Source organism: Monomorium pharaonis, chromosome 10, assembly GCF_013373865.1.
Source record: "Monomorium pharaonis isolate MP-MQ-018 chromosome 10, ASM1337386v2, whole genome shotgun sequence".
Classification (NCBI taxonomy): domain Eukaryota; kingdom Metazoa; phylum Arthropoda; class Insecta; order Hymenoptera; family Formicidae; genus Monomorium; species Monomorium pharaonis.
The window spans coordinates 6,921,434-6,945,970 of record NC_050476.1 but is presented as its reverse complement, the minus strand read 5'-3'; the positions used below and the strand labels follow the sequence as shown (position 1 = coordinate 6,945,970).

The window sequence follows — 24,537 nt, the reverse complement described above, 5'->3', positions numbered from 1 at the left end:
TATATAACAAGTTTATATTTATATAACATATATACATTGTATTTTATATACGATAACGTATCATTTTACAAATGTTGAACACACAACAATATCGCTTCTTAATGTTAAATTATTATAAAGATATTTTGCGACTGTGCTCTTTGAGATTCAAATATGCAACACAATTTTATTATTTATCTGTTGCCGCACAATGTCTAATCGATATACAATTAATATCTAGTAAAACTCTTATATTAAGTAATGTTATAATTTTGTTATAGACGAAGTTTTTGTACATAATTATTATAAGTTATATTACACATATTACTATATTATTTAACTATGAAAATTATATTTGTTTTATTGAAGATTTAAAAAGTAAACATTGAAAAGTGTTTGTACAAAAGCATTTACATTGCTCTCCATTGATGTTCTTTTTCCTAAATAACGGTTATATGCGATTTAATAAAAAGTTCATTTCATTAAAGACTCATTACATATTACCCATACAGATCTTATCAGGAACATATGTAAAAAATATTAAAAATAATTCGAAACATAATATCGCTTGCATAAAAGTGAATGTGATAGAAATCTTTATATAATGAGATTTCGTCATTCACAAAATCCCCATTGCAACCCCCATATATACTTACATCAAAATTAAGCAATAAATAGGACCAAATCAGCCTTTTATGAGTTTCATACGTCAGCGTTAGCGCAGGTAGAATATCTAAATTCTTTGTAACAAAGTGCAAAGTTCTAAATAACATAACGCTGATGTTACGTAACACTATCTAACTTGTTTGTCCCAAATAAAGTGCTTTATTGGGCAACACGTTCACAATATCATTAGTTCGTTTATGCATAACGTCGATCACCTGATTGCCATATTTAACGGTATTACTTAAAGATCCTAGCCAGGAGGATACGAGACTCTTTGCGGGTGTTTTCGCAGGCGCCAAATTATACGTTGTGCCTATAAAACATTTTATATTACACATATTCGAAATATACAGTATATTCTAGTTTATCATCTATTAAATAATAGACCTTTTATAAGAAAATTTTATGTGAAAGAAGTGGATGAAGAGTAAAACTTACCTATTAGAAATTTAATGATTGCCTTATTTACGGCATCCGGTTCTTCTTGATGCGGAAAATGCCGTGCTTCTGATATGATTTTAACCCTGGACACTTCTACGTGTTCGGCACTTTGAATGATGCTCTCTATCGTTACAAAAGGATCTATATTTCCAACTAGTAGCAACGTTTTGTTATCAATCTGTTCGCCGCTATCTATGTTCAGTTTTGTAAATGGAAGGTTGCGATAATAGTTAATTGGTCCTGTCCAGTCCTCTACAAAAAACATCATTTCGATTTTTTAATATGGAAAACGTACAAGAAAAAAATTAACATTATACAAACATTATTTTATAAGAATTGAGATTAATTTACCTTTTCTACTAAAGGCATATTTATACGCTTCGACATAACTTTTCTCTATGTTATCTTGAGATATTTGAAGATGTTGATATACATCATTAATAATAGATAAGTCCTCCTTGAGTACATCGATTTCTGGTAGAAATGGTAGTCGACTGAAATGTAGCCATCTAGAATGCCATATTGTTTATCATTAAAATTGTATAAATGTTAAATTTTATATATTTAAATAACACTTTTCTAAGCTCTCGTAAACGCAATTTCGAAGATATACCTACTTTCTGTCTAATGCAGTACTTCCCGATACTCTATTCCAATAGAAATTTGGATGTGGACTCGAAATGGCTATAAATTTATAAATGAGATCTCTGTGTAGAGCGACCATATACCATCCCAGAAGTCCTCCTAGGTCATGACCGATTATACTACATGTCTTCACACCGAGAGTCAGGATGAATTGTTTCAATTCATCTATTAAAATTTCGATTTTATAAGATCGTCTATTAAGTGGTTTATCGCTATCGCCGAATCCTTTTAAATCTATAGCCACTACCCTGGAACAGGCATTAAAAATAACTATCAGAATACCAATGTGTGCTACAAAATATTTTATATAGATTATCAAACGCACCTGTAATGTTCCGCGAGACATGGAATCTGTTTCCTCCAAGTTAACCAGCAATCCGGGAATCCATGTAATAATAATACGAGTGGTTTATTCTTGTCTCCCGCTTCCACATAATGGAATTTTACACCCTGCATAAAGAAAATCAAGCATATTAAAAAAACAAACAGAAAAATAGATTCTTTTTAAGATCTGTTAATTATATTAATTCATTCATCTATATTTCTTTAAATTAAAAATAAAAAAAGCTTTATGTAAGAACTTTCCTTCATGCAATTTTATTTTACGATTCAGTGTGAGTATAATAGATATGCTGCAATTATGATAACATAATAATGAAGCGCGTTTATCAAGAAATTAAATTAAATTACATCAGGCTGTATATATATGTAAACGTCTAGATTTTTCCTTTATGATTTGTAATTCCCCCTTAACGGAAGGAATTCTCCAACTGTTTTCTAGACTAAACAACTTTGATATCAAATTTTTCAAATTTCTCAATAAAAAGTGACAGACAATGAACTTGTGCTGCTGGTGATGCTACACACTGCTTAATTAGATTACGTTGTCATTCAACAGACGCTGACGTAAATAATAATTTATAATATATATCATACTATATATATAATTTTACGTAAGATGTACTATAATATTAATAAATATCTGGTACTCGAAGTATAATTGAGAATCTTCTATTTACACGTTTATATATATCTGGTTACATCTCCAAATCTGTTTTGATACTTGTTATCGGAGCGCAAAATTAATTATATCGAAAAAAAAAACAGACAAAAAGATGTATAATCGACTTAAAAATATCCGTTTATCAATACGACGTGTTTATTCTTTACTCGAGTGTTGCCTGCACTTGATATCACAAGAGTCACACGAGAAATTTAGACATATTTGCATCGATTACATTTACTTGAATGATTACGCGAGAATTGAATGTCACTGCCAATCGTCTTTTAAACAGCGCAACATGACACTTTGGTTCGCGTCATTAGAAATAGTTGAGCGTGATATAGTTTAATTCGATCCGCAAGAACGAGAGATAACATTGGTAGATAATCGTGCGATAAAAAAATTTAATTATGCAACAACTATACTACATTTAGAATCCAGCAAGATAAATACCTACACATTTTAGGTATTTAAAATTCCTACAAGTGAAGACTTTTATTCGCTCTCGCGTTTAATGTTTTAGAAGGTATCTGGTACGTTTTTATCGAGTATGTGCTTCCGGAGACAATATAGGCTTATCCCCTTGTTACAGTTGAACTTGTTGCACGGTTTATCTTTCCACTTTTTCTTTTTACATTCAGAGAGAGAAGAAAAGGAAAAGATAAATTGTGCAACGAGTTCAGCGAAAAACGACAGATCTACCGTTAGAGCCGCGAAGAGGCAGCTATCACCAGCAACGTTGTCAAGGGTCATAGGAAACGTACGGACGGTTCTTCATCTGGACTTTGCTACGCGATCCATCGCTCACCTTGATTTTCAAATAGGAATGCGTGCCGAGGCTGTTGTCGACCAGACACGGCGGCGGCTGGTCCCGTTGCTGCAGCATGAAGAACTTCTTGGGGTCCCATACCCATTTGAGGAACCGTCGGACTATCAGGTACAGGCCATAGACGAAGGCCAGGACGTGCAGCTCGATCGTCTCGCGCGTCGAGGCGTGCACGATCCTGTCGTCCGCGGCGACCATGATCGTGTACGACCGAGGGGGATGATCTCGGTGGATCTACGCGGCTACCGACACCCGCTCGCTCCTCGACAACGCCACTTGAAATTGATCCTCCGTACTTACTCCGTAAAGAAACCCGGGGCAAGAAGCAGGAGTTGCCGTGCGCGAGCTCGCAGGCGGCCGACACGTGCGCGTCGTCACGCAGGCACGACAGCGTGTGAGAGACGGTGAGATCACGTTCCTTCTTCCCAGTCACAGTAGAACGCTCCGCCGAAGAGCTCGCCGATCCTATCCCACTCGGGGACGGGGCACGTACTTTGCACACGCACACGCGGGCGATTATCAAAATCTTTCGGCGGCCGAAATGCGATAAGTTGATTTGTTGGACCTTTGACGATCGCCGTTTTGAAGCCGAATACAGCTTCTAATTCTAATCGTAAGATACAGTATCTTCGAGTCCGCGGAAGACGCCAAGGTGTAGTGCGACGGATTGGCGATCGCTCGAAGGAAGCTACCTCGACAGTGATCCCGAATCACACGACGATTTTTATACACATGATGAATGATTCTTGCCCGAGTGATGCAACAAATGTCGCAGATCGGTATCTTGGCGCCTCGCGTGGTTCGTCCGATTGCGTCCGTCAGTGTAGACTGTCTTGCGACTGTGGAGAGGATATCACTGATCGGACTTTTTGTGCGTCGTGAGCTCAGAGGCCACGAGGCGTCGAGGTATCTACTTATCGGATCTCCTCGATGGGAAGGCTGAATTCGAAAGCGAGTTTATCTGTCTGCCGACGTGCCTCGGGATTTTTTGGGATCGCTTTTTTCTCGTAAAAAGATGATGCTTTTCAGCTTTCGCGATATTTAATTCAATTTTCAATATTTTGCAGTATACGGATGAGAGAGAGAGAGCAAAGAATATAGAATTCTTAAATTTTAAATTACAGCAAATGCAGCTCTCTAAACCAAGGAAAGAGAAACTTTTAAAATATGTTAAGACTTTAAATCTAGCAAGAAGAATAAAGATGAGTACGATATTGCATATTTTACTTTAATTGGCATAATTATATTTGACTCCCATATTTGTTGAATGATTTGTTTTCTTGAGTAAAGATCACTCGGAAGATTTTCCATTATATTTCTTAGAATATTCCATTCGTATACGCGGAAAAGAATGTGAATCAATAATTTTACGAGCATTTTATTCATTTCTTATCGCTGATAAGAAAGTTCAACAACTGAACAGAATTCGTACTAAAAACGAATTAGTTTCATGCTGTATTTATATATATATGACATAATACAACAATCTCAAAATCTTAAAAACTGTGTTTCATCATTTTTTAATTCCAAGTCATTTCCTCGTTTTCTCCTTTCGCTCCCGATTGCTTTTTTACGGAGTAAAAAGAGTGAGTAAGCTTCGGATTGTCAGCTGTTGAACTGTGGACTCGTACTCATGCGTTGTCTCATTTTAATTCCTTCCATCTCGCGGCGTGACGCACATGGTAGCGTGACAATATTTATCTGTTTTCGAAATACGAGACGATATTTTACGCACACTCAAAAAGAATCGTATTTGGAAACTGAATAATCCGCGGAAGCCTTCCGCGGGGGGACTATCTTAATTATCGGATCGACACGTCCGTATCTTATCTCCCCGTCTACAGATAGGCGCGCTGATATGTGAACACGATTTGTTTAACTACGTTGAAAAAATAGAGACCACATAATCTCGTTATTTAAATCCATATGTCTCGAGTATGTATGTATGTACATATATCATATGCATACATATAAGCTCTGCTTTATCGACGCGGTTCCAGCATGCCGATAAACGGCGTGATTATTTATTGTCGATTTATCGACGACGAATAATAATAAAGCTGTTAGTAATAAAACCTGTAACTAGATTTTGTAATAAACTCGAAGAAACTCGAACAGTTTTTTCCCCAGCGTGCAAAAGAATAAATCTTCGCGAAACACGCGTAAAAAAAAAATTGGCAGCGGTGGGATTCGAACCCACGCCTCCGAAGAGACTGGTGCCTTAAACCAGCGCCTTAGACCGCTCGGCCACGCTACCATTCGTTCAAACCTTCTGCTGCAGTCGTATTTTCCTAGGTACATACGAGGTCATAACAACTTGCCATGTAAAACTTACGCCGATTAAAGCGTAAGATAAATAAAAACATATATAATTAAGTATATAGGCGTAGTTTTATGTGTTGAAACATTAACCACATCGTATCTGTCTTATTATATCGTATTCAAGAATTTCATGTCGAAAAATGAAATAAATTAATTCTCTTTTAAATAGAAAATCGTTTTTATACAAAACGGAATCACTAATTAGGCTTGCCTTATTCTCTTAACCAGATCCTTCATTTTGTAAAGTTATTCAAATTTTTCTTTGTCGAGTATCCTTAAAACGTCAGAGAAAATCTGTTTTAATTGTAAAATTCGCAAGAGAACGTTTTTATTTAGTTTCAGAAATAATTTTGGAGTTTTGTAAACGATCGAACGATTCCAATCCTCTCATTTTGTCACAAATGGTTAAAAACGATTGGAAACTGAATGAGGATCGTGTCGGTTTGTTGATCGAGTACAATAGGAGCAGTAGCGTAATGAACGTTGCAAATACCTCCGACAAAGATCTAATGGTTTTTTTTAACTCGTGTCTTCGTAACATCAATCTTAAAGACTGCTCGCCTCATTTTCACGTGTTTTACGACAAAACAATGCCGTTATTAAACAATAATGCACGCGATGATGTATATTAGTAAAACGACGACGATCGAGTTGCAAAGCCGGATGAACGATTTCCTCGTTGAATTTTCGTACGCCACATCTTTGCCAAGGATATCGTACAATCGAATTTTTACTCTATGTACTTAATTTCTGTGTATATCGCTAAAGAGGTGTCTCTCACGAGATCCTCACAGTGGGATCTCCGACTACGCCACTGCCGTCGTGGGCGTAGATATCACATGGATTAAACAAAGACTGTCGCCGGGCGGGGCTTTCGATCGGCGCGCGTCGCGCGTGCGTCGCCGGCGCGGCGGAATTTCGACCCGCGTCACGTAAAACCCCACGGGCGCGAGCGAACACGTGTGCGCGCGTGTGCGTGGACCTCATATATATGTATATGCACATGGAACGTCGAGTGTTTCGTTACGCGCGAGCCCCGCTCGCTCCGCTCGCCGGCGGGAGAAAGAGGGACGAGTGCGTTCCCATTTTCTTTTTTTTCCTTCCGCCGCGTCGGCCATTTTGCCGTGACCGGCTTAATATGCGCCGCTCATTTTCTCCGCTCGCGCGCCCGCCTGTAACTCTATATCCGCGCGATGAGGCGCAATTGTCGCCGCCGCATCGCTTCTTTGTTCTCTCACGCTGCGACCGGTGGAAGCGGGAGCGAGGACGGGCGCGAGGGTCGAGGGTGAGGGTGGGAAAACGCGCAGGCTAGGAGTCGCGGCCGGGCGGCTCTCTCATTCTCGCGGATTAGTCATCGAACGGCGGGCGCGCGATCGACGATCCGCACGCCGCCGCTGTCGGCGACAGGTGGCCCTCACAAATTGAAAATTAATCCAATCAGATCGCGCGCTCGCTCGCATCCTCTCTGTCTGGCTCTGTTTCGACAGGATTGCGAATGTAGGGTTTCTTCCGTGCGCAACTACGCGCAATCGTGCGGTGCGCGCGCGCGCGCGCGCGCCCCTGAAATCAATTCACGTTTATGCGATTGTCACGCGAAATGCCGCGGCGTTTAGGATTAGATTGAAATTGAATCGATTCGACGCCCTTAAAAGCACGCGTGTGCCGAAGCATCCCACGTTTCTCGACGGAGCGCTTTATCATCGGATTAGATTTGATGCGATAAAGACGTTCTATTCCAGGTAGCAGAGAGTAAAGTCAAAAGATGGCATGGTAACGTCTATTTTGGTCTACTAGACGTCTTTATCGATCATCCGTTACAATGTCGTAACAATATAACCTTTGCATCGACAATCTTCCAATGTATGTAAATTATCGTGTCGAGATTTTATAAACTGCAAAGCCGCATTTCCAGTTAGGATGCAAACCACTATTACGTCCTTTCCCCTCCTTCCCCATCCCCTTTTCCCTTCCGAATCGTTGTTTACGCGTGCCAAACGAGATGCCATTCGTTTAGGCTTTGTATTTCGCAGCGACGGTGATTAACCGCAATGCGCTGATTAACCGCGACACGTCTGCGACGACGACGACGACGACGACAAAGTCGCGCGGGCGCGCGCGGAACGGATCAGGTCGGAGCGGACGAAGCCGAGCGAAGCCGAGTGGAAAGGAAACGGGAACGTCCTCGCGCCGAATTAATCATTTCAACAGCTGCTGCGTCGCATTAGCAGCAGCGGATAAGACAAATGAACGTCGTGGAGCTTGTTAAGACGTAATCCGAGAGATGTGTCTGCGCCACCTCCCGTTTCCACCTCCGTCGCCATCCTCCTCCTCTTCCTCCTCGCCATCTTCGTCGTCGTCGTCGTCGTCGTCGTCGTCGCCGTACATCCGCCGCCGTCGTCTCTCTCATCCGGGATTAGACGCTCCTATACCACGGGCAACTATTTTCTCCGGCGATCCCCCTCTGTTTATCAGCTACCTAGGGGCTCTACTTTCATCGCTGTCTTTCAGACAGCTCATCGTATTTCGCTTCCAACAACGTATTATAGATATAACAATCGTGCTATTAATCGTATTTTGATGATCTAAGCTCGGATTATTGCGCCAGCGTCTTTTTCAAATGATGAAAGAAATGGACGACTTATCATAGTACTTTATGAATAATAAAGGAGAAAATTATCCGCCAAAATTTATTATAGTTTTATAGTCTGTTATATATCCAATCTACGTGATACAATCTAGCAACAACATGTAACGCAATACAATTCGATATTTTACGCCGCATATATTATGAATCAAGAAGCGTGAAAAACGAACGATGCAACATGTCTGTATACTTTCGATAGAAATAGAAAGGGGAGATTTTTATGATAATTTCTCTCTTTCTCTCTCTCTTCTCAATTGTCAAAGAATGACCGTATCGTCGAAGCGCTTAGATAGGATCGTTCGGATTGTTCCGGTTGGGGTGGACGTCGAGGAACGTGACATTTCGCGTTTCGTGCTTGATTCGAGGCGTCTCCGATGACAGATAGTGTCAATGCGGGTACCATCGGCAGACCGCTGTGTGTGTGTGTGTGTGTGAAAATCACGCTGTGTGATCTTCACCTGGCTCGCGACGACAATGCGAGATACGATTGCGTCGCGAAATATATTCCTCGTCCCATGCTTTACATGCTTAACCGGAGAAATATCGAGCTTGAAAAGAAGGTATCTTGGAATCGTGATAGACTACGAGATACGCGTTCACGTTTGTATTTCACCAGTCTGGTTCTGTATAGTCTTCATTCTTCCATATCATTTATCACATTACATTACTATGAGCGAATTGGAACTTACCGAAAAAATTATGGTCGCGCTGTGAAACAAAGGGATCTCTAAATAATTGTAAATAATATATTTCAAAATTAATGGCATGTTAAGATGTTACCTTAACAAAAATCGTTCTGTTTACATACGTATTATTTATATACCTAGATTATCAAAATTTCTGTGCGACATACTCTTGTGTAGATCTTGAACAAAAAAATTGTTTGGCACCATTAGAGATTGATATCTACTCGGGAAAAGGTGACTTTCAGAATTGATTCGTTAAAGTGCTATACTGCTTTCTGCCATAGGGTGATTTTAATTATCACCGAGTGCATTATCAGCAAAGTGCGACTACGTGAAGCACTTTGTATATAGAAATCGACCTTTCAAATACGGGTACACGTAGTCGACGACGTTCTTCGATTCTACTTCGCTTTTGTCGGGCCGAGTATTGCGCCTCTCCATTTTGTCATCCCCCAGCGGGGTTTCAATGTTGTAACCATGGAGACGTCGCGTTTCCGCAAGGGGAACGTGTAAAGGGTGTCGGGCCGTACGTATGCAAGTATGGAGAGACTGCCATTGTTAAAACTTACGCGCGTATCACGTCTACGATGTCATATTAATAACATGACATTTTCTATCATTTCGTTTTTCAAATCTACCAGAACACGCAAGAAATACTTGTATAATGTAAAAAGAAGATAACGATAATGTAAAAAAATTGTATCTATGAATATTTCGTGAATTTATTCGATAATGTATATCTGTAAATTTTTTTTATATTAATGCAGTAAGTAAAACTAGCGAAATTATATGATTTCGAATCTTCGATGATGTGATTATTTTTAATTATTTAGGATTTAAAAAAGAAAAATTCAGACGTAACTTATTACGGTTTAAAGGAGTACGAAAAAACTTTATATTATATAAAATTATTTTATACGTAACATTAATATAAAAATTTCATCAATGAATGTTACGTAAAGCGAAATGATTGACGAGAAAATTCGCTCTCAAAACTGTCAATCACTCAGCGAGTCGCGGCGTGTTCTCGGCGTTAAATGGCCAATCAGTTTCATAGGAGCCATTAAAGGGCCCTTGATTCGTAATGAGACTCTGGAGGAGAGCCTTATGATTATATCCACCATTAGGACAATAGAGAATAATAGCTAGAAAGAGAGAAAGTGAAGAGTTTTATCGGAACCCGAAAAGCAGCTTTGATTGACTGCAAATTCTATTAGACAATTATTCCGTTTATATGTCGTTTGTATATTTGTATGATACTATAATATAAGATACTTGTGTAGATTTAAAGAAATGTCGATAACATTTGAAGTTGATATCTTTTTTGAGAGTTTATTTCTAAAAGTTTGAAATTTATTCAATCGACATACATTTCGTGTTAATTAATAATCGCTGCGCGTATTTTTAAAATAACTAGCAAAAGTCCATGCAATTAGATACAATTTTTGAAAAGAAAAATTAAGAAATTATATCGTATCGGTACGGTATTTTTCTTTACGTGTTACACGATTCTGTTTGCGTATATCGACAAATTTGCTTGTCTCTATAAAATACTGATTGTATTTAAAATATGTTAAATTATTTACAGTGATTCATTTCAGGTAACTTGCGGGCAATTAACATTTATAATATACTTTCATATATTATATATTTATAAACGCTAATATATATCTATTCTAATATTTTACTAAAGCTTGTAATATCTATATATTATCAATTTCTTTTCTGTTAAAAAATTTTAATTTAAATGGACAATTATAAATTAATATACATATACATATATGTCACATCTGTCTATAGTTTGTTAGAATTACTATTGAGCAATATTTTACATATAAATAGCGCGATTTTTTCAGGTTCATTCTTATGAAAATTATGATTTCCGTCTAAATAAATTATCTCCAATATGGTTTTAACTTTCATTATTTCCCCCACCCCCAATATTAAATCTTTTTCTTTATTTGGATTAATAATACTCTCAGATAGAATAAAGAGGTTTATTGGTATCTTTGGAAGCTCGTTATCAAATTTCTGCATATTTTCAGCGTCTGGAAAATTTTTTAATCGTATTTCCTCTGCTTATATATATATATATATATATATATATATATATATATATATATTTCCCCCATACTTTCGTAACTCCACGCTCAAATGTTGCAACAGCAGATATTTCATAATTCATAGGTGCAATTCTTCTAGTCATAAGATAACGTAACACCTCTTCTTTAGTAGCAAACAATTTTTCACGATGTTTTTTATAATAACCACGTACTGAGAATGCAGATGCAGTCTTATAATATTACACTATATCTTTCAAATTATATATTTTAGGAAGCGCAAAAATTCCGTCAGTAGAAATTAACTTTTCAAATCTATTTGGTTAGAGAATACTGTACACTAAAGCTATTTGTGCTTTCAGACTGTGTCCTAGAAAAATACATGTTTTCCACTGTAGCGCGTCTAAAATAAAATGTAATGTGTGTGAGTAAGTTATCCAATCTATCATCATCTAAGATGAAAGGGCTGTTGACCAGCCGTGACCAGATAAATCTACGCATACATAATAAAATAATTTTTTAATAAATATTTTATCAATCTAGTAAACAATCCAGCGTTATCTTCAATTCCGTGCAATAATAAGACCGGCTTTCTCGTGGAAGAGCCATAAGTTCTGGCGGCAACGTGACCCCACGGTACCGATAATTTTATCTCCGCAAATTGTTCTGCCATTTTTGCTCTTACAGTATACGTCTCACTGAACAACGTACAGGATCTTATTTACTAAAACAATGTTTTTGAAAAGCTTTACTGTATACTTGCAAATATATATGTTTCTATAACATTTTAGTACTATTAATACAGTTAATGTTACAAATCTTTTTACTGTAAATTCTTTTAGCTTTAGTTTCTTAAAGTAAAACTTTATTTTTTAATTCATAATTTTAATTTAACTGAAGAATTACAAGATAAAATAAAAGTATTTATCTCTTATGCACATAATCTCGATTAATTTATATCACAGTAAATAAACAGCCGGATAAATATTGATAAAGAAACTCTCTTCTTCGTTTCATGCAGATAAAACGCTTTTAATGCTTGCACTCGAATCGAAAGAAAAGACTTCAAGAAAAGAAAATTAATTCAAAGAATTCTCGTAAACGTATATACTTGTTTAAAGTTCATTTTACGAATTTTTCACACTGGTTTCCTATTTATTACTTTTTTCACGGTTATCTTGCCCTAATATCTGTATATTTTTTTATAGCTAAGAAAGAAAACTAACTCATACTGGTAAACTAGCAAACATAACAAATGCCAAGCAATTTGATAGCTTTTCTTAGCTTCATTTGTTAGTCTAATGTCTGAATGTAGGTATGTCGGTTTAATGTAAATTGTTAAAATTATTCTATTTATAATTAATATGTATATAAAAGACTATACATGTGTATAATAACATAATTCAAATGGAGATAGGATAATAACGGTCATAGTGAATCCTAGCTAAAAAATATTTGTTGTGTGTTTTATACATTGAGAAAAAAATATTGTTGATTTGACAAAATTTTCCAACTAAATTAAAATTTGGTCAGTTCAAAAATTTATGCATTTAACTTAAATGCACAAATTTCAATTTAAGTATTTATATAGTTAATTAAAATACTTGAATAGACAAAATTTAATTTAGTTGAAAAATTTAATCAAATTAACAACATTTTTTTAGTTCGTTCAAATTGTGCACGCTTATGAATTTAAAGCAATTTAAATAGAACTAGAATAGAAATATCACGTATTAAATTGATAAACATTTTAATAATACTAATGCTTACTCGAATCTACATACGATAAATCCTCCCATCCTAAGATAGTTTAAAGAATTTATATTTTTATTTTAATTCAATTTAAATAATTGTATATTTAAGTCCGTAAGTAATTAGAAAATATATAAATCACACAAGCATTGTTTAGCATTACGATTCGCTATGATTATCATCATACAATACACTTTGAATTGTTTTACAATAATTTCCATTTTTTAATTATAATTTGAACTGTTCTATTTTACTGTGTAACGTTTCTCATTATTTCCTCTATCACGCACATAAATAATTCATGATACCAGATAACAATGACTCGGCAGAAACAAACTAGCAATAAACAATCATGTTAGAAACGTTCATTAGAAACAATAAATATTCATAAACGTTGGTTGGAAGTATATAAGTAGGAATAGAGAAATGAAAAAGCGACGAATCCTTCAAATAAACATATTAAAAATGAGATGTAAAAAAGCAAGGCAATTTATTTCTAAGCAGAATAACAGGTGGCGATGACATTGTAATTATATTAAAATAAATCGTGACTCGAAAAATTTCTTTTAATAATTATTTTGGAGCCGATAGTGAAAAAAAGCGTTATTGTATTCGTAAGCGAAGGAATCGTTTGTTAGTTCTGGGCCATGTCACGAACGCAATTAGTGAATGATTCGTCAAGCACTGAAGTCCTTCACAGTAATAGTAAAGGACCCTCCAGCTGCTGGAGTGTCCTTCCGGTAGCGACTGCATTTTGATTTGCGACCCGGCGTACTTCCTTAAAGTGCAAGCTCGCTTTGGCGCAAGGCAAGCGAGCCTAACGATCGATTTTTCGCCCGCGTGTGCTATTATTTTTCGCCTCTCATACCAATCGAATAAACATGAACGACGCAGAAGCCGTATCTCGCCGATCAATCGCTAGGTTAAAACGTAGGAAGGGACACGTGTTTCGACATATTAAAAGTAATATTCCTCCATGGTCTATTATAAAAGCATCGCGAAAAAAAGCAGATAATTTTAAAACACAATCGCGTGTCGATGCCGGAAACTGCAATTTAACTCGAGCTTTGCAATCTCGCAAATACAACAAAACTACATGTGATTCACTCTTACTCCTGTCAAGAAATCAATTGTTTTTTTGCTCCGTGTTTCTTAAAAATGCTGATAATAATATCTATTTCATTAACCATCTACTACATGATTCTCGAGGTTCACTCGAGTTTTCCTACCGATCGATACACAGAGTTTTCCAGCGAATAAAACAACCGTGCGGTATTCTTTGAAAGAAGTCCTGCTACTTGGCCGTTTCGCATTTCAGAATCTTGACGTAGCAAGCAAGCGCAGCGAGCTGTGTATTTTTTTCTCTCTTTCTCTCTCTCTCTCTCTCTCTCTCTCTCTCTCTCGTCCAGTTGGTCCGTCCGAGGAAGACACGGAAAGAGAAAGAGATCGCGGTTGCTGTTTACACGCACGGGAAAATCGTGTGCGGTGAAGGTGGTTTCAGCAGGGACCCGTTGCAATCGGACTCCCATTAAAGCAACACCCATTGTCGCGAAAAACGAGCATTGTGGTGGCATTATTGTGCGCGGCGAAGACGCATTGTAATTCACTGCGCCATTCTCATGGCGAGCACCGTTTCTCGGCGCCTCCGTAGCACGACACCTGGTAGGTGTAAAGTTGCCGCCATTTTCTATTATAAGGATAATTTGATACATATCGGGGGCTTACAAGGGTCCTGCTGTCCTCAGAGAGGAGGCTCGGGAACGCTAAATATACACCGGGAAAAAAAATGTTGTTAATTTGACTAAATTTTCCAACTAAATTAAATTTCGTCTATTCAATTATTTATATATTTCAATTAATTATATAAATACTTGAATTTAAATTTGTGCATTTAAAGTTAAATGCATAAATTCTTGAATTGACAAAATATTAATTTAGTTGGAGAATTTTGTTAAATTAACAATTTTTTTTTTCTCAGTGTATATGTCCGTGAGTATGTCCTGTTTTTGCGTCAGAATAAAGTATACCGTGAGAAAAAGATACGATTTGTTACGCGTGTACGATGTAATCAATAAATTCGCGCGTGTATCGAGACATATTTAAAAATTACAGTTTATTATAATTAGCGTTATGAACAAGTTGAAGTACTTGAGATTGCTGTATTACGTCACGTCGTACCGTATTGTCGAGCCTCGAAACAACTATTACAATCCAAGTTAGAATTAATTCCCCCTTCAGTTTTCTACGACAAGAGGGTTTTCCACTCTCTTCTCGTAATTAATTCTTCCGCTAATATTTCCAAGGACGTAACGGTATACGATTAATTAGCCATATCGACGCCGCCGGATTCTATGTAGCAGCCGAAGGCGGAAGCCACCGGGTGATATACCCTCTCAGGCCGCTTGGATTTTGCTCACGTAGAAACCCCGTAACGAAGTTACTGAAGCTGGAAGCTCCTTCCAGCTACGAACGACGGACCTTCGTATAACGTGTCTCAATTCCAAGAGCCCGTGTGCTCGAGAGCCCATAGAACCAAACTCAATATGGCGGAGTCAATTGGACGGTCCGTACTTTAGGGGTGTCCCTATCCCTCTCTCTCTCTCTCTCTTTCTCTCTCCCTTTCTCTTATCCCTCTTCCTTCCTCCGTTCCACCGGGGTCCGGAGCACAGTCGTCCCTCTCCCGATCGTCCCTCGCCGTTACCCCGCGTCTTCTTTCTCCCCCTCTTGCGTACATAATGGGGACACAATCGACTTTGAAGCACAATCGATAGTTACGAGGTCCACCCGGCGAAAACGGCTCACCTCTTCATCGACTTTGAATGGCACACACGCGATCGACCCCCGTGGCCGAGCGGCTCAACCCCCGCCATATACACGCGTTATCGCCTCTCTCTTGGAAAAGCATGGTGGAGACGCCATTTTGTTTCTGATACAAAAGCCCCCGGCGCTTTAATGTACAACGAAAATTCCTGCTTTCAAAGAGAACGACTCGTGCACGAGCGAACACAAGCACGTTTATTTTAATTTTTGTTCCGCGGAATACGTGTAATTTAAAGTCTAAAATTTGAGGATTTAATCGAAACAAAACGAATTTCGCCAATATCTGATTTAATATATTTTCCGTGATTAATTTATATTATTTGATATGTTTGTAATTGTATATGTTTGTTACGACAATGCACGTAGAAAGCAGAGAAGAGAGACGTCGATAAAAACTAAAACTTTCAAATTTTATGAAAATATACTCGCGATATTTTTACACCGCTTTACATATCGGAACCTCAAAGAGTAGAAGTTTAATCGCAAGGAATAATTATTTAGAATGTATTCCTATGTTCAAGAATCAACCAATTATAGTCTGTAAAAATGACGCTATGTTTCCTGATGTAAGAACACTAGTTGCATGTAGTTGTTCCTTCGAAGCTTTGACGCTAATTCCAATTAATGAGACGAAAACGTCTGCGTAAAAATTGCATGTTCACTTAGCGAGAATAAAAACGACTTTTATCTCGTGGTACATTCCGCTCGTCGCACACCGCACGTCGACCGTGCGAAGCCAAGAGGCCGGCGTTTCCGACGGCGACGGCGACGACGAGTTAAAAACGTCGATCGTCACGTCGTATCGCCATGGCGACGCGGGGGTGGCCAGCAGCCGTTATACACAACGGCGCTCATTTGTTTGTCATTTCCTCGCGGCGCGGCGACTCGCGGAAACAAAGGACGGGGTACGGAGGCGCGGAACAAAAAGCAATCCGTTCGACAGCCGTTCAACCCCTGAGAGCTCGCGGGGGTTGCCGCCAACGCGGCGTCCGAGGAGGGTAGCGAGAGGGTGCTACCCGCGTTGGTTGCTACTCCGTTCGCGCGGAGGCGAGAAGAGGAAAGATGGGACGGGCGGGTGAGCGAGAGTGGGGAGGGGGAGGGGGGGAGGCAGCGAAATGCCGGTGAATTACCTGTTCGGAAGAGAGCGTTTCGCCGTCATTTTTATTTCGTTTCCGCGGAAAACTCCCGGTTAACGCGCGCGCGAGCGTCGATCTCCGTCGGGAGCGGAGGTGCCCGATTCTCGAAAGAGAGAGAGAAAGAGAGAGAGAGAGAGAGAGAAAAAAAGAAATCGCCGCTCGCTCGTCTTCGTCATCGTTTCCGCGCGATCGTTCGAAGAGGTCCGCTCTAAAGAGCGAACTTGTATTATTTAGAAATGTTTCACGTAATACAAACGCGAGGAGCAAGAGAGAGAGAGAGAGGGTTTTTCGCGCGGCGGCCAACGCCGCCAGACCTCTGATTTTCGATTCTATGGAAAGTTATCGCGCAACGTGAACACTATAAAGAATCAGACGGCCGAATCGACGCGACGCCATAAGTGTAACAAATGACTGAGATTAAATTTCGCTAAATATTCGCCTTTCAAAGCCCAGGGGCCCCGGGGATCGGTTTGTACTTGGTAATGCGCTGTCGTGCTATTATCTCACCCGCAGAACTCTACAAACGTATGTTTTTCTCCAAATAGAAATATGAATGGACATCAAGTTTGTGCGCGCCTCTCGCAGGTGGCACATGAAAGGCGCGTATTCTACATTCATACAAAATCGTATCGTAACGCCTGCCAGCAGCTGACGTCACAATTATCGCGATCTAAATAACTCTCGCTATATAAATTCAGAGGCCCCAATCGCGCTGACATCGAACGTCAAGGCATTCACCGATACGTCAGCTCACACCAAAGACGATCCCGTGGAGGGCTTCAAAGAGGCTCGCGCAATTTAATGGCAACGATCGCGAGAGGTATACACATACATATGCGCGCGCGCGTGTGTGTATGTGTGTGTGTGTGTATAGCGGGTATTCGGAACGAGAATCTTAACAGTGGCGATACTATCTGTCGCGGGGGACTAGGTATCCTCGAAAGAGGACGTCAATGGCGGCCCTCGAGTGTCCGGTGTCTCGTTAGCGACGATGACTCTTCCACTTTATGAGCCCCGGGTTCCCGGGCGAGAGCTTAACCACGTATTCACCTACGACGCACGGTAGCCGAGTGTCGATTACACGTACGGTAGATATAAATAAACCGGGCGCGGAAATTAGTCTATGGAGTCCGGGTTTTTTCCCATGGTCCGCCAGCGTGACTCTCGAAAATCGACGGATTCAATTTGGAACTGAGGCGAGAGTCTTCTCTTCGGAGGCCTTCGTCGCCGTGCGAATGCTGCACCTCGAGTCCCCTGCGATTTACCTGCCGCGTCGCTCAACGTTGGATACCGATTGCTTCCCGTTATTGCGGCTAATTGCGCGGCGAATTACGTCTCGCGTAGCCGATAATAATCGAACAAGTTTCTTCGTAACGCGGTTATTAGAATTGGTACTTGCTTCTTAAGATAACAAAACTCTTATTATCACAATGTTTCTCACGTTTCTTCTTTGCATTTTTAAAAATCCGTTTACTAAATTTTAAACGTAATTCGTAGCGACGAAAGTTATGTGTATATATGCACCCTTATTTTTACAAGTCGAAAGAGAGAAATATCAAGTTCGCGGACAGCGCTTAGTTAGATCTCGCAGTCGCGTAAATTTTGTCGTTCCTTATCGAATTACTTTCCAGACTTCCGAGAGAGTTTAGAGCCAAATGAATCAAAGCACGTCAGTTATCATTAGCTTAAATTCTCTCTCTTTCTCTCTGTCTCGGAGTCCCGATCTGAAGGAGGATAGAGTTAGCCGTTACATAAAATTAATTAATTAAGGAAGTAGCAGCGGGGTGTGTAAACGCGCTTCTTAACGTTCGGTAAAACGGAACAACAGTTTCGCAACTTTTATGAGCCCACTCTCGGGTTAGCTTCTGCACGTGATTAACAGGCGCGTTATCCACGGCTGAACGAGATGCTACAACTCGTATAATACTCTTCTCCGCACCCCGGATAAACGGGACGAGAGGGACCCATTGACTTCGTTCATTGATTTTACGTCAATCTGCAGAGAGCACCCTTACGGGAGTCTCCGTGATGCGTTTACCATAAGCGATAAGGGCGGCGCGCGGAAAGAAGGGGGATGGAATCGCGGAGGGTCGTTCGCTCGACACACCCCATGAAAGGGAAATAGAATAGAAATGACCCCCCACGGGAGCCGCATTAGGGACACATGGCCGGGCGACAAAGCCCGATTCCCTTCCAGCCCTCCAGGATCTTAGGCATGTATACGATTACATAACGTTACGTGCTCGCCACCCCTCGGGTCGTTCAGGGGTTGGCGCGAGGGGTTGGAATGTACACTCCCGTACCACCCTTCGGCGATGGAAACGCCATTTTGTAAGTGGAGAACGAGCGGACGGACATATAGTTTCCTTTCATTTTTATTCACTCTCGATTTTGTCATGTGGGATGTAGCCAAAGACCTGCTTTCGATATATAACGTGATCCTACGCAAGATAGACTTTGTGTTACCTCACGTTACGTTTACGATTATACTTGGATGCGAATGTGGCTTTCGGTTATGCAAAACCGATCTTTTCTCAACTAACAACGCTAAATATGATATAGAAGTATGTTTGAAACGACAATTTAAGATTCTTATGTCTTCCTTAGGCAATTCGCGTGGGATTATCTCACGTAATATCTCGTGCAACGCCGAAAAAAAAGCGGTTTTTCTTCGCGACGAACGCAATCGTCGTCGAGAAGACCGACCGCACGGTAATTGATTCATTATGACACGCGCGCTGATTCGCACCTAATCCCCTTTCATAGAAGCGTAAAGAGGATCTACAGCGAAGTGAAACACGAAGTGGCGAAACGGGAGGATCATCCACGGTCGCAAATGGACTCGACCGGGCGTGTTCCACGGTAAAACCGGAGGATCTGTAGATCCGTATCGGGACACTCTGTGGACACCTGTTGTGTTGTGTCACCAAACGCGGACTTCTCCAGGACTTCGCGTTATCGCGTCCGGATTGAGTGAGTTCTCGTGTAAAGCCGGGGGGGGGGGGGGAGGAACAGGGCAGGCAGGGACGCAGGGGCAACCGCGAGTCGGAGGGGGCGAGAGGAGGCGGGGGCGACGGGACGGGGGGAAGGAGGGCAGAGAGTCCTGCGAGAGAGAGAGAGAGAGAGAGAGAGGAGACAAAGGTTAATTTGGTACGAGCTATAATCCGTCTCATCCGTCGGATGGAGTTCCAGGGTCCACGGACGGGTGACAGCGGCCCGGATTACTGCCTCGCACCGACAAGGATTATATCGAGCGCGAAAAAAAAAATCAATCGGCGTGTTTCCACCCGTACCCGAAACCTCGCGTCGTACTTTTAATGAAGCCGGGCGAGCACATAAGCCGGGAGGTGGGGTGAAGCATGAACATTGGAGGTTGCGTAATTGAACGAATAATTCAGCTGGGAGCGGCGAGATAAAGTCGACGGCCGACGTCCCCCGCCGTCTCCCCCTCTCTCCCCCCCTCCCGTTAAATCACTGCGTTTTCTCGCGTCATCGATATCACGCGTGGATTAAACGCGATTGGTGATGGAAATTCGGATATATCCTCGATTTCCAACCCGCCGCGACAAATGTTTGCTTCAGTCAAATCTCATTCGTCTCCTTGATATTACGACGATATTTTTAACGATCTCTCTGCCTCTGGCGTTTTTCGAATCCTGAGCGAGACTCTGCGTCCATCGGAACAATGGAATCCACCCGAATTTTCATTCGTTAATTCGCCGGACGGGGGGGTGGTAGAAATTTGGAAAATGGCAGTCTTCCGCGCGGGACCTTAATTAACGCGGCGCCCCGCAGTGCTGCCTGCCTGCCTCCCGGATACGAGAGAGCCGTGGGATCGAGACGTGCCTGGGATCGCGATGTTACACGCATTGTTCGGCGCTAACGGCGAGCATTGCGATACGGCCGTTAGCCATTGCGGTACGGCGGCGCGGGAAGTCGAGCCGGTGCGGCGCGTCTCTTCGTTAATGTAATGGCGAAAATGGCGAAACGGCTCGACATCACGTAGAGGTAATTCGGCACGTGTACGCTCGTCTATCAAATTGATTTTCGCCGCGTCCTTACGGGCACGTTTATCCCGGCCGCGTTTTGCCGGACGACTACGTTCGCCACGGCTGTTTTGCATGCGGATTTCCATCTGTAGGATTTATATTCCGCACATGAAGGGGAGAGGGGGGGAGACTAAAGAGATCTATATTTCATGAATCTATATCTTTCATCGAAGAAATTTTTTTTCTAAATAAGGTCAAGCTTGACTCAAATGATTTCGTGAGAGACGATAATCTGGAGGAATTTATTCCATATATACCTGAGTGAGTGTCAAACGTTGAGACTGACATTGGAGAAAATACAATCCTATGAAAATACGATTTAGTTGGACTATATAATCCGGATAAGTTTCCAGAAATTTTTCCATTGAATGAAATCTTCTGATTTTTCGTCTCTGTGAGAGGTTTGTATAATTTTGCTTACACATAGCTTATTTATTTATCTTTTTTTTATTTCTATCGCTTAACAAGAAACCTTAAATGTAAAGATAAATCTGTTACGTTTTTGGGATAAAAGCGAATACCTTAAGGTTCTTGTAAATTTAACTGTCTTCTAACTCTGAAAATCTTAACTAGTTATGCATTTAATATGTAATTTTATATAATAATACACTGATAGAAAAATATATGATATTTATGACTATAATTGCATAGCAAAATAATTATAGTTAGGAATATCATTTTTATAGTAATTATTACAATAATATTAGTAATAATAGTTATATATTATGGTAAATGCTTAATAATCATTTTATAGTACAACTAACTGTATAAAAATCTTTATTTTGGTTATAGCAATCATATGATAAGTTGCATAAACTAATATTATGGTTGAGGACTATAATATAGTTTAAACCAACTATAAATTTATGGTCCATTGGAGACCCATATTTCATGGTTATTCAACAATGTAAATTATAGTTATTATTACCAATATTATAATAATAATTACTATAAAAATGATATTCCTAACTATAATTATTTTACTATGCAATTATAGTCGTAAATATATTTTTCTATCAGTGTAGCGATGACTTTTGCAGTCATATATGAAGCAGTTATAGGACGATGAAATAATTTATACACAGAAAAAAAAAGTAATATAGCCAATAACATATGTGATTGCGGGCTGCCAACTACATAAAATACTCATTACAATAATATTTGATATTAATGCAAGTACAATGTCGATACTGCGATAGCATATATTATTGTATTGAGTATACCTGTAATTGGCAGCCCGCAATAACATATCTTATTGAATATATTACTTTTTTTTCAGTGTATTTATAAATTGTAATTAGGTGTAGAAAACTATAATAAAATAAAAACTATTACATCCACGTGTAGATATTTAACTGTCTTGTATCGTTTCAATTCTTCGAATAAACCTAGAAGACGAAGACGGACTCCAAATTACTTATTCGTAAAAAATTGATCTGATTGACCCCCTTCCCCTCCTCCTGGAAGGTGCAGAAGTAATAACAAAAAGAAAGGGATACGTTCACAGAAGACATCTTTTGTCCAAGGGCTTTTGTGGTCGATACCTACCGCCTCGATACCCGGGCGCCCTTTTCTCGCACTGTCACCGAAACGGAATCGGAAAATGGAAGAATGCGGACCGGACGTGACGAGGGCTTTTGAAACGCTCGAAAATGAAGTGCGAGGCGTGCACGGGGGCTCCACAAATGTCGCTTCATTTCAACGCTACGGTCCGCGGGGCCCAAACTATTCCTTAATTGACTCGCGCCGGCGCCCCAATCGGCTTGCAAATTATAGGTCTCGAGGAAAAGAGCGATTATCGGCTAAATGAGCGAGAGACGGCAAACAACAAACAGTAAACGCGATGACTACGGAGAAATCGGCGCGGTGGGCGCCGGTAAAAAGCGCCGTTCCGGTAAAAACTCCGGCCTCCCGATGCGCCGTCCGCATATCGACCGTGTAAAAAAACGTATTTTAACCGCGCCGATACATCCGTCATGTCCGGCTCCTCTTTGCGCGTGGCAACTTAAGTAGAAAATTACTTGCCTTTCGCGCCGTAGCGTCTAAGGCGAGCTTTAGACGATTCATAACTCATGTCATGAATTTCAGGATAAAAGTCCACCTTTAATTTTATACGCCACGCGTTTCTATATATGTGCGTATTTTAATACATTTTATATATACATATTACATGTACACTTGCATATGTGTACTTATTGTTCAGATGTTTTTTTTTTCCTATTATAAATTCGTAAATAGAATTCTATTCTGATGCAAATCATAGACCGTCTAGAGCGAACTTGTGATGCAAACGTAATATTATTTCAATATATTTCATTTGGAAATAATAAAAAAGATTTCGGATTAGAGAGAGAGAGAGAGAGAGAAAGAGAGGTTAGGAAGTTTGGTTATCTTGGTTACCTTGTAGTTTCTCTTTGTTATGCAGCTCCTTCGAGAAACTATCGATTTTATTACAAGTCGCGGGATAAGCATGCTGTTAAACGTATACGTACCACGTACTCATAGCGGCGGTAGCAACCGTGAGGCGACGTCGACGCCAATTTGCATGCGCCTGCGGTACACTTACGCGACCTCTTGGCAGCTGGCCGGGAGCGACGAGATACCCCGGGTGCCCGGTGATATATCTCGGCGAGGCCACGAGATGTACCACCTGATACAGACGGGCACGTTTAAGCAGCGATCGAAATCTTATCGCCGGCCACGATCGCAGGCGCGGGCCGTCTAATTTATCGAGCGCGACGGCGTGGCAATAACGGCCGGCCATACGCGCGAGGACGGCGATGACGATGATAATAATAATAATAAAGAAATGACTGTATATACATGAGGGGCAAAAGGGGAGGGGGGTTGAAAAACGAGAGAGGCCACTCGCGCGGGAGACTTTCGAGCCGTCGACGCGCGGTGTGAGGGTCCACTTAGCATTCGGTGTCACGTAGAGCCCGCGTTTTAATACATCAAAAACTCGGGAGCCCCCCCCTCCCCCCCTCTCCCCCTTCTCACCATGCCAGCCCGACGAGATCCGCCGCCGTCGTTCCGCGGTCGCCGGATTCCCGAGCGATCCTCCTTTGCCGGGTGCGCGACACCCCTGGGGACTCTCTGCCCCGCGCGCGCGGCATTCATTTGTTCGGTTCCCGCGAGGAGAGCTCCTCTCGCTCCTCACGGAGGCCGCGGGCCGCGCGCGCGAGAGAGAGAAACGGGCGATCTGCGTGCCTTTTGTTTTGCCGGGGGCGAGCTCCGATTGGCGCGTTCGCCCGGTCGCGCCGGCCATGGCAGCCTTTTTCCGGGCTAGGGATATCGGGCCAATAGCCTTACTAGAGGGCGTTCCTGAGGGCGGAGATTGCACCGCGTTCCGCATCCGTCTCATCGTGCGTTGTCATCATTATTATTATTATTATTATTATTATTATTATTATTGTTATTATTATTATGATTATTATCATCGCAGCCGACGGTGTATACCTTTATGAGCTTCCGGCCGCGTCCGCAATGTCGGTAAGAACGACACCCC

At 40.8% G+C, this 24,537-nt stretch overlaps 1 protein-coding gene, 1 non-coding gene and 1 pseudogene across 3 annotated transcripts; all 3 read right to left on the bottom strand.

The window, feature by feature from the left end:
- Positions 1–15: 15 nt before the first annotated feature.
- LOC105839010 (epoxide hydrolase 4) lies at positions 16–24,408 on the bottom strand. 2 transcript variants are annotated; one of them, XM_036292799.1, is made up of 7 exons: positions 24,030–24,408; positions 23,522–23,679; positions 2,057–2,181; positions 1,704–1,979; positions 1,438–1,595; positions 1,084–1,338; positions 16–958 (listed from the first exon to the last, which is right to left on the bottom strand). In XM_036292799.1, the coding sequence occupies exons 1-7, from the start codon at positions 24,391–24,393 to the stop codon at positions 777–779; spliced, it is 1,518 nt and encodes a 505-aa protein (XP_036148692.1). In that variant the 5' UTR covers positions 24,394–24,408; the 3' UTR covers positions 16–776. The 2 variants fall into 2 exon arrangements, with proteins under 2 accessions (XP_036148692.1, XP_012540452.1); XM_012684998.3 differs by lacking the exon at positions 24,030–24,408 and adding an exon at positions 3,543–4,399 and having other exon boundaries at positions 23,522–23,968.
- On the bottom strand, positions 5,736–5,817 carry Trnal-aag. The gene has a single exon. It is a non-coding gene; the product is annotated as a tRNA-Leu (tRNA).
- Positions 11,007–11,945, bottom strand: LOC105838999 (annotated as a pseudogene).
- Positions 24,409–24,537: the final 129 nt, after the last annotated feature.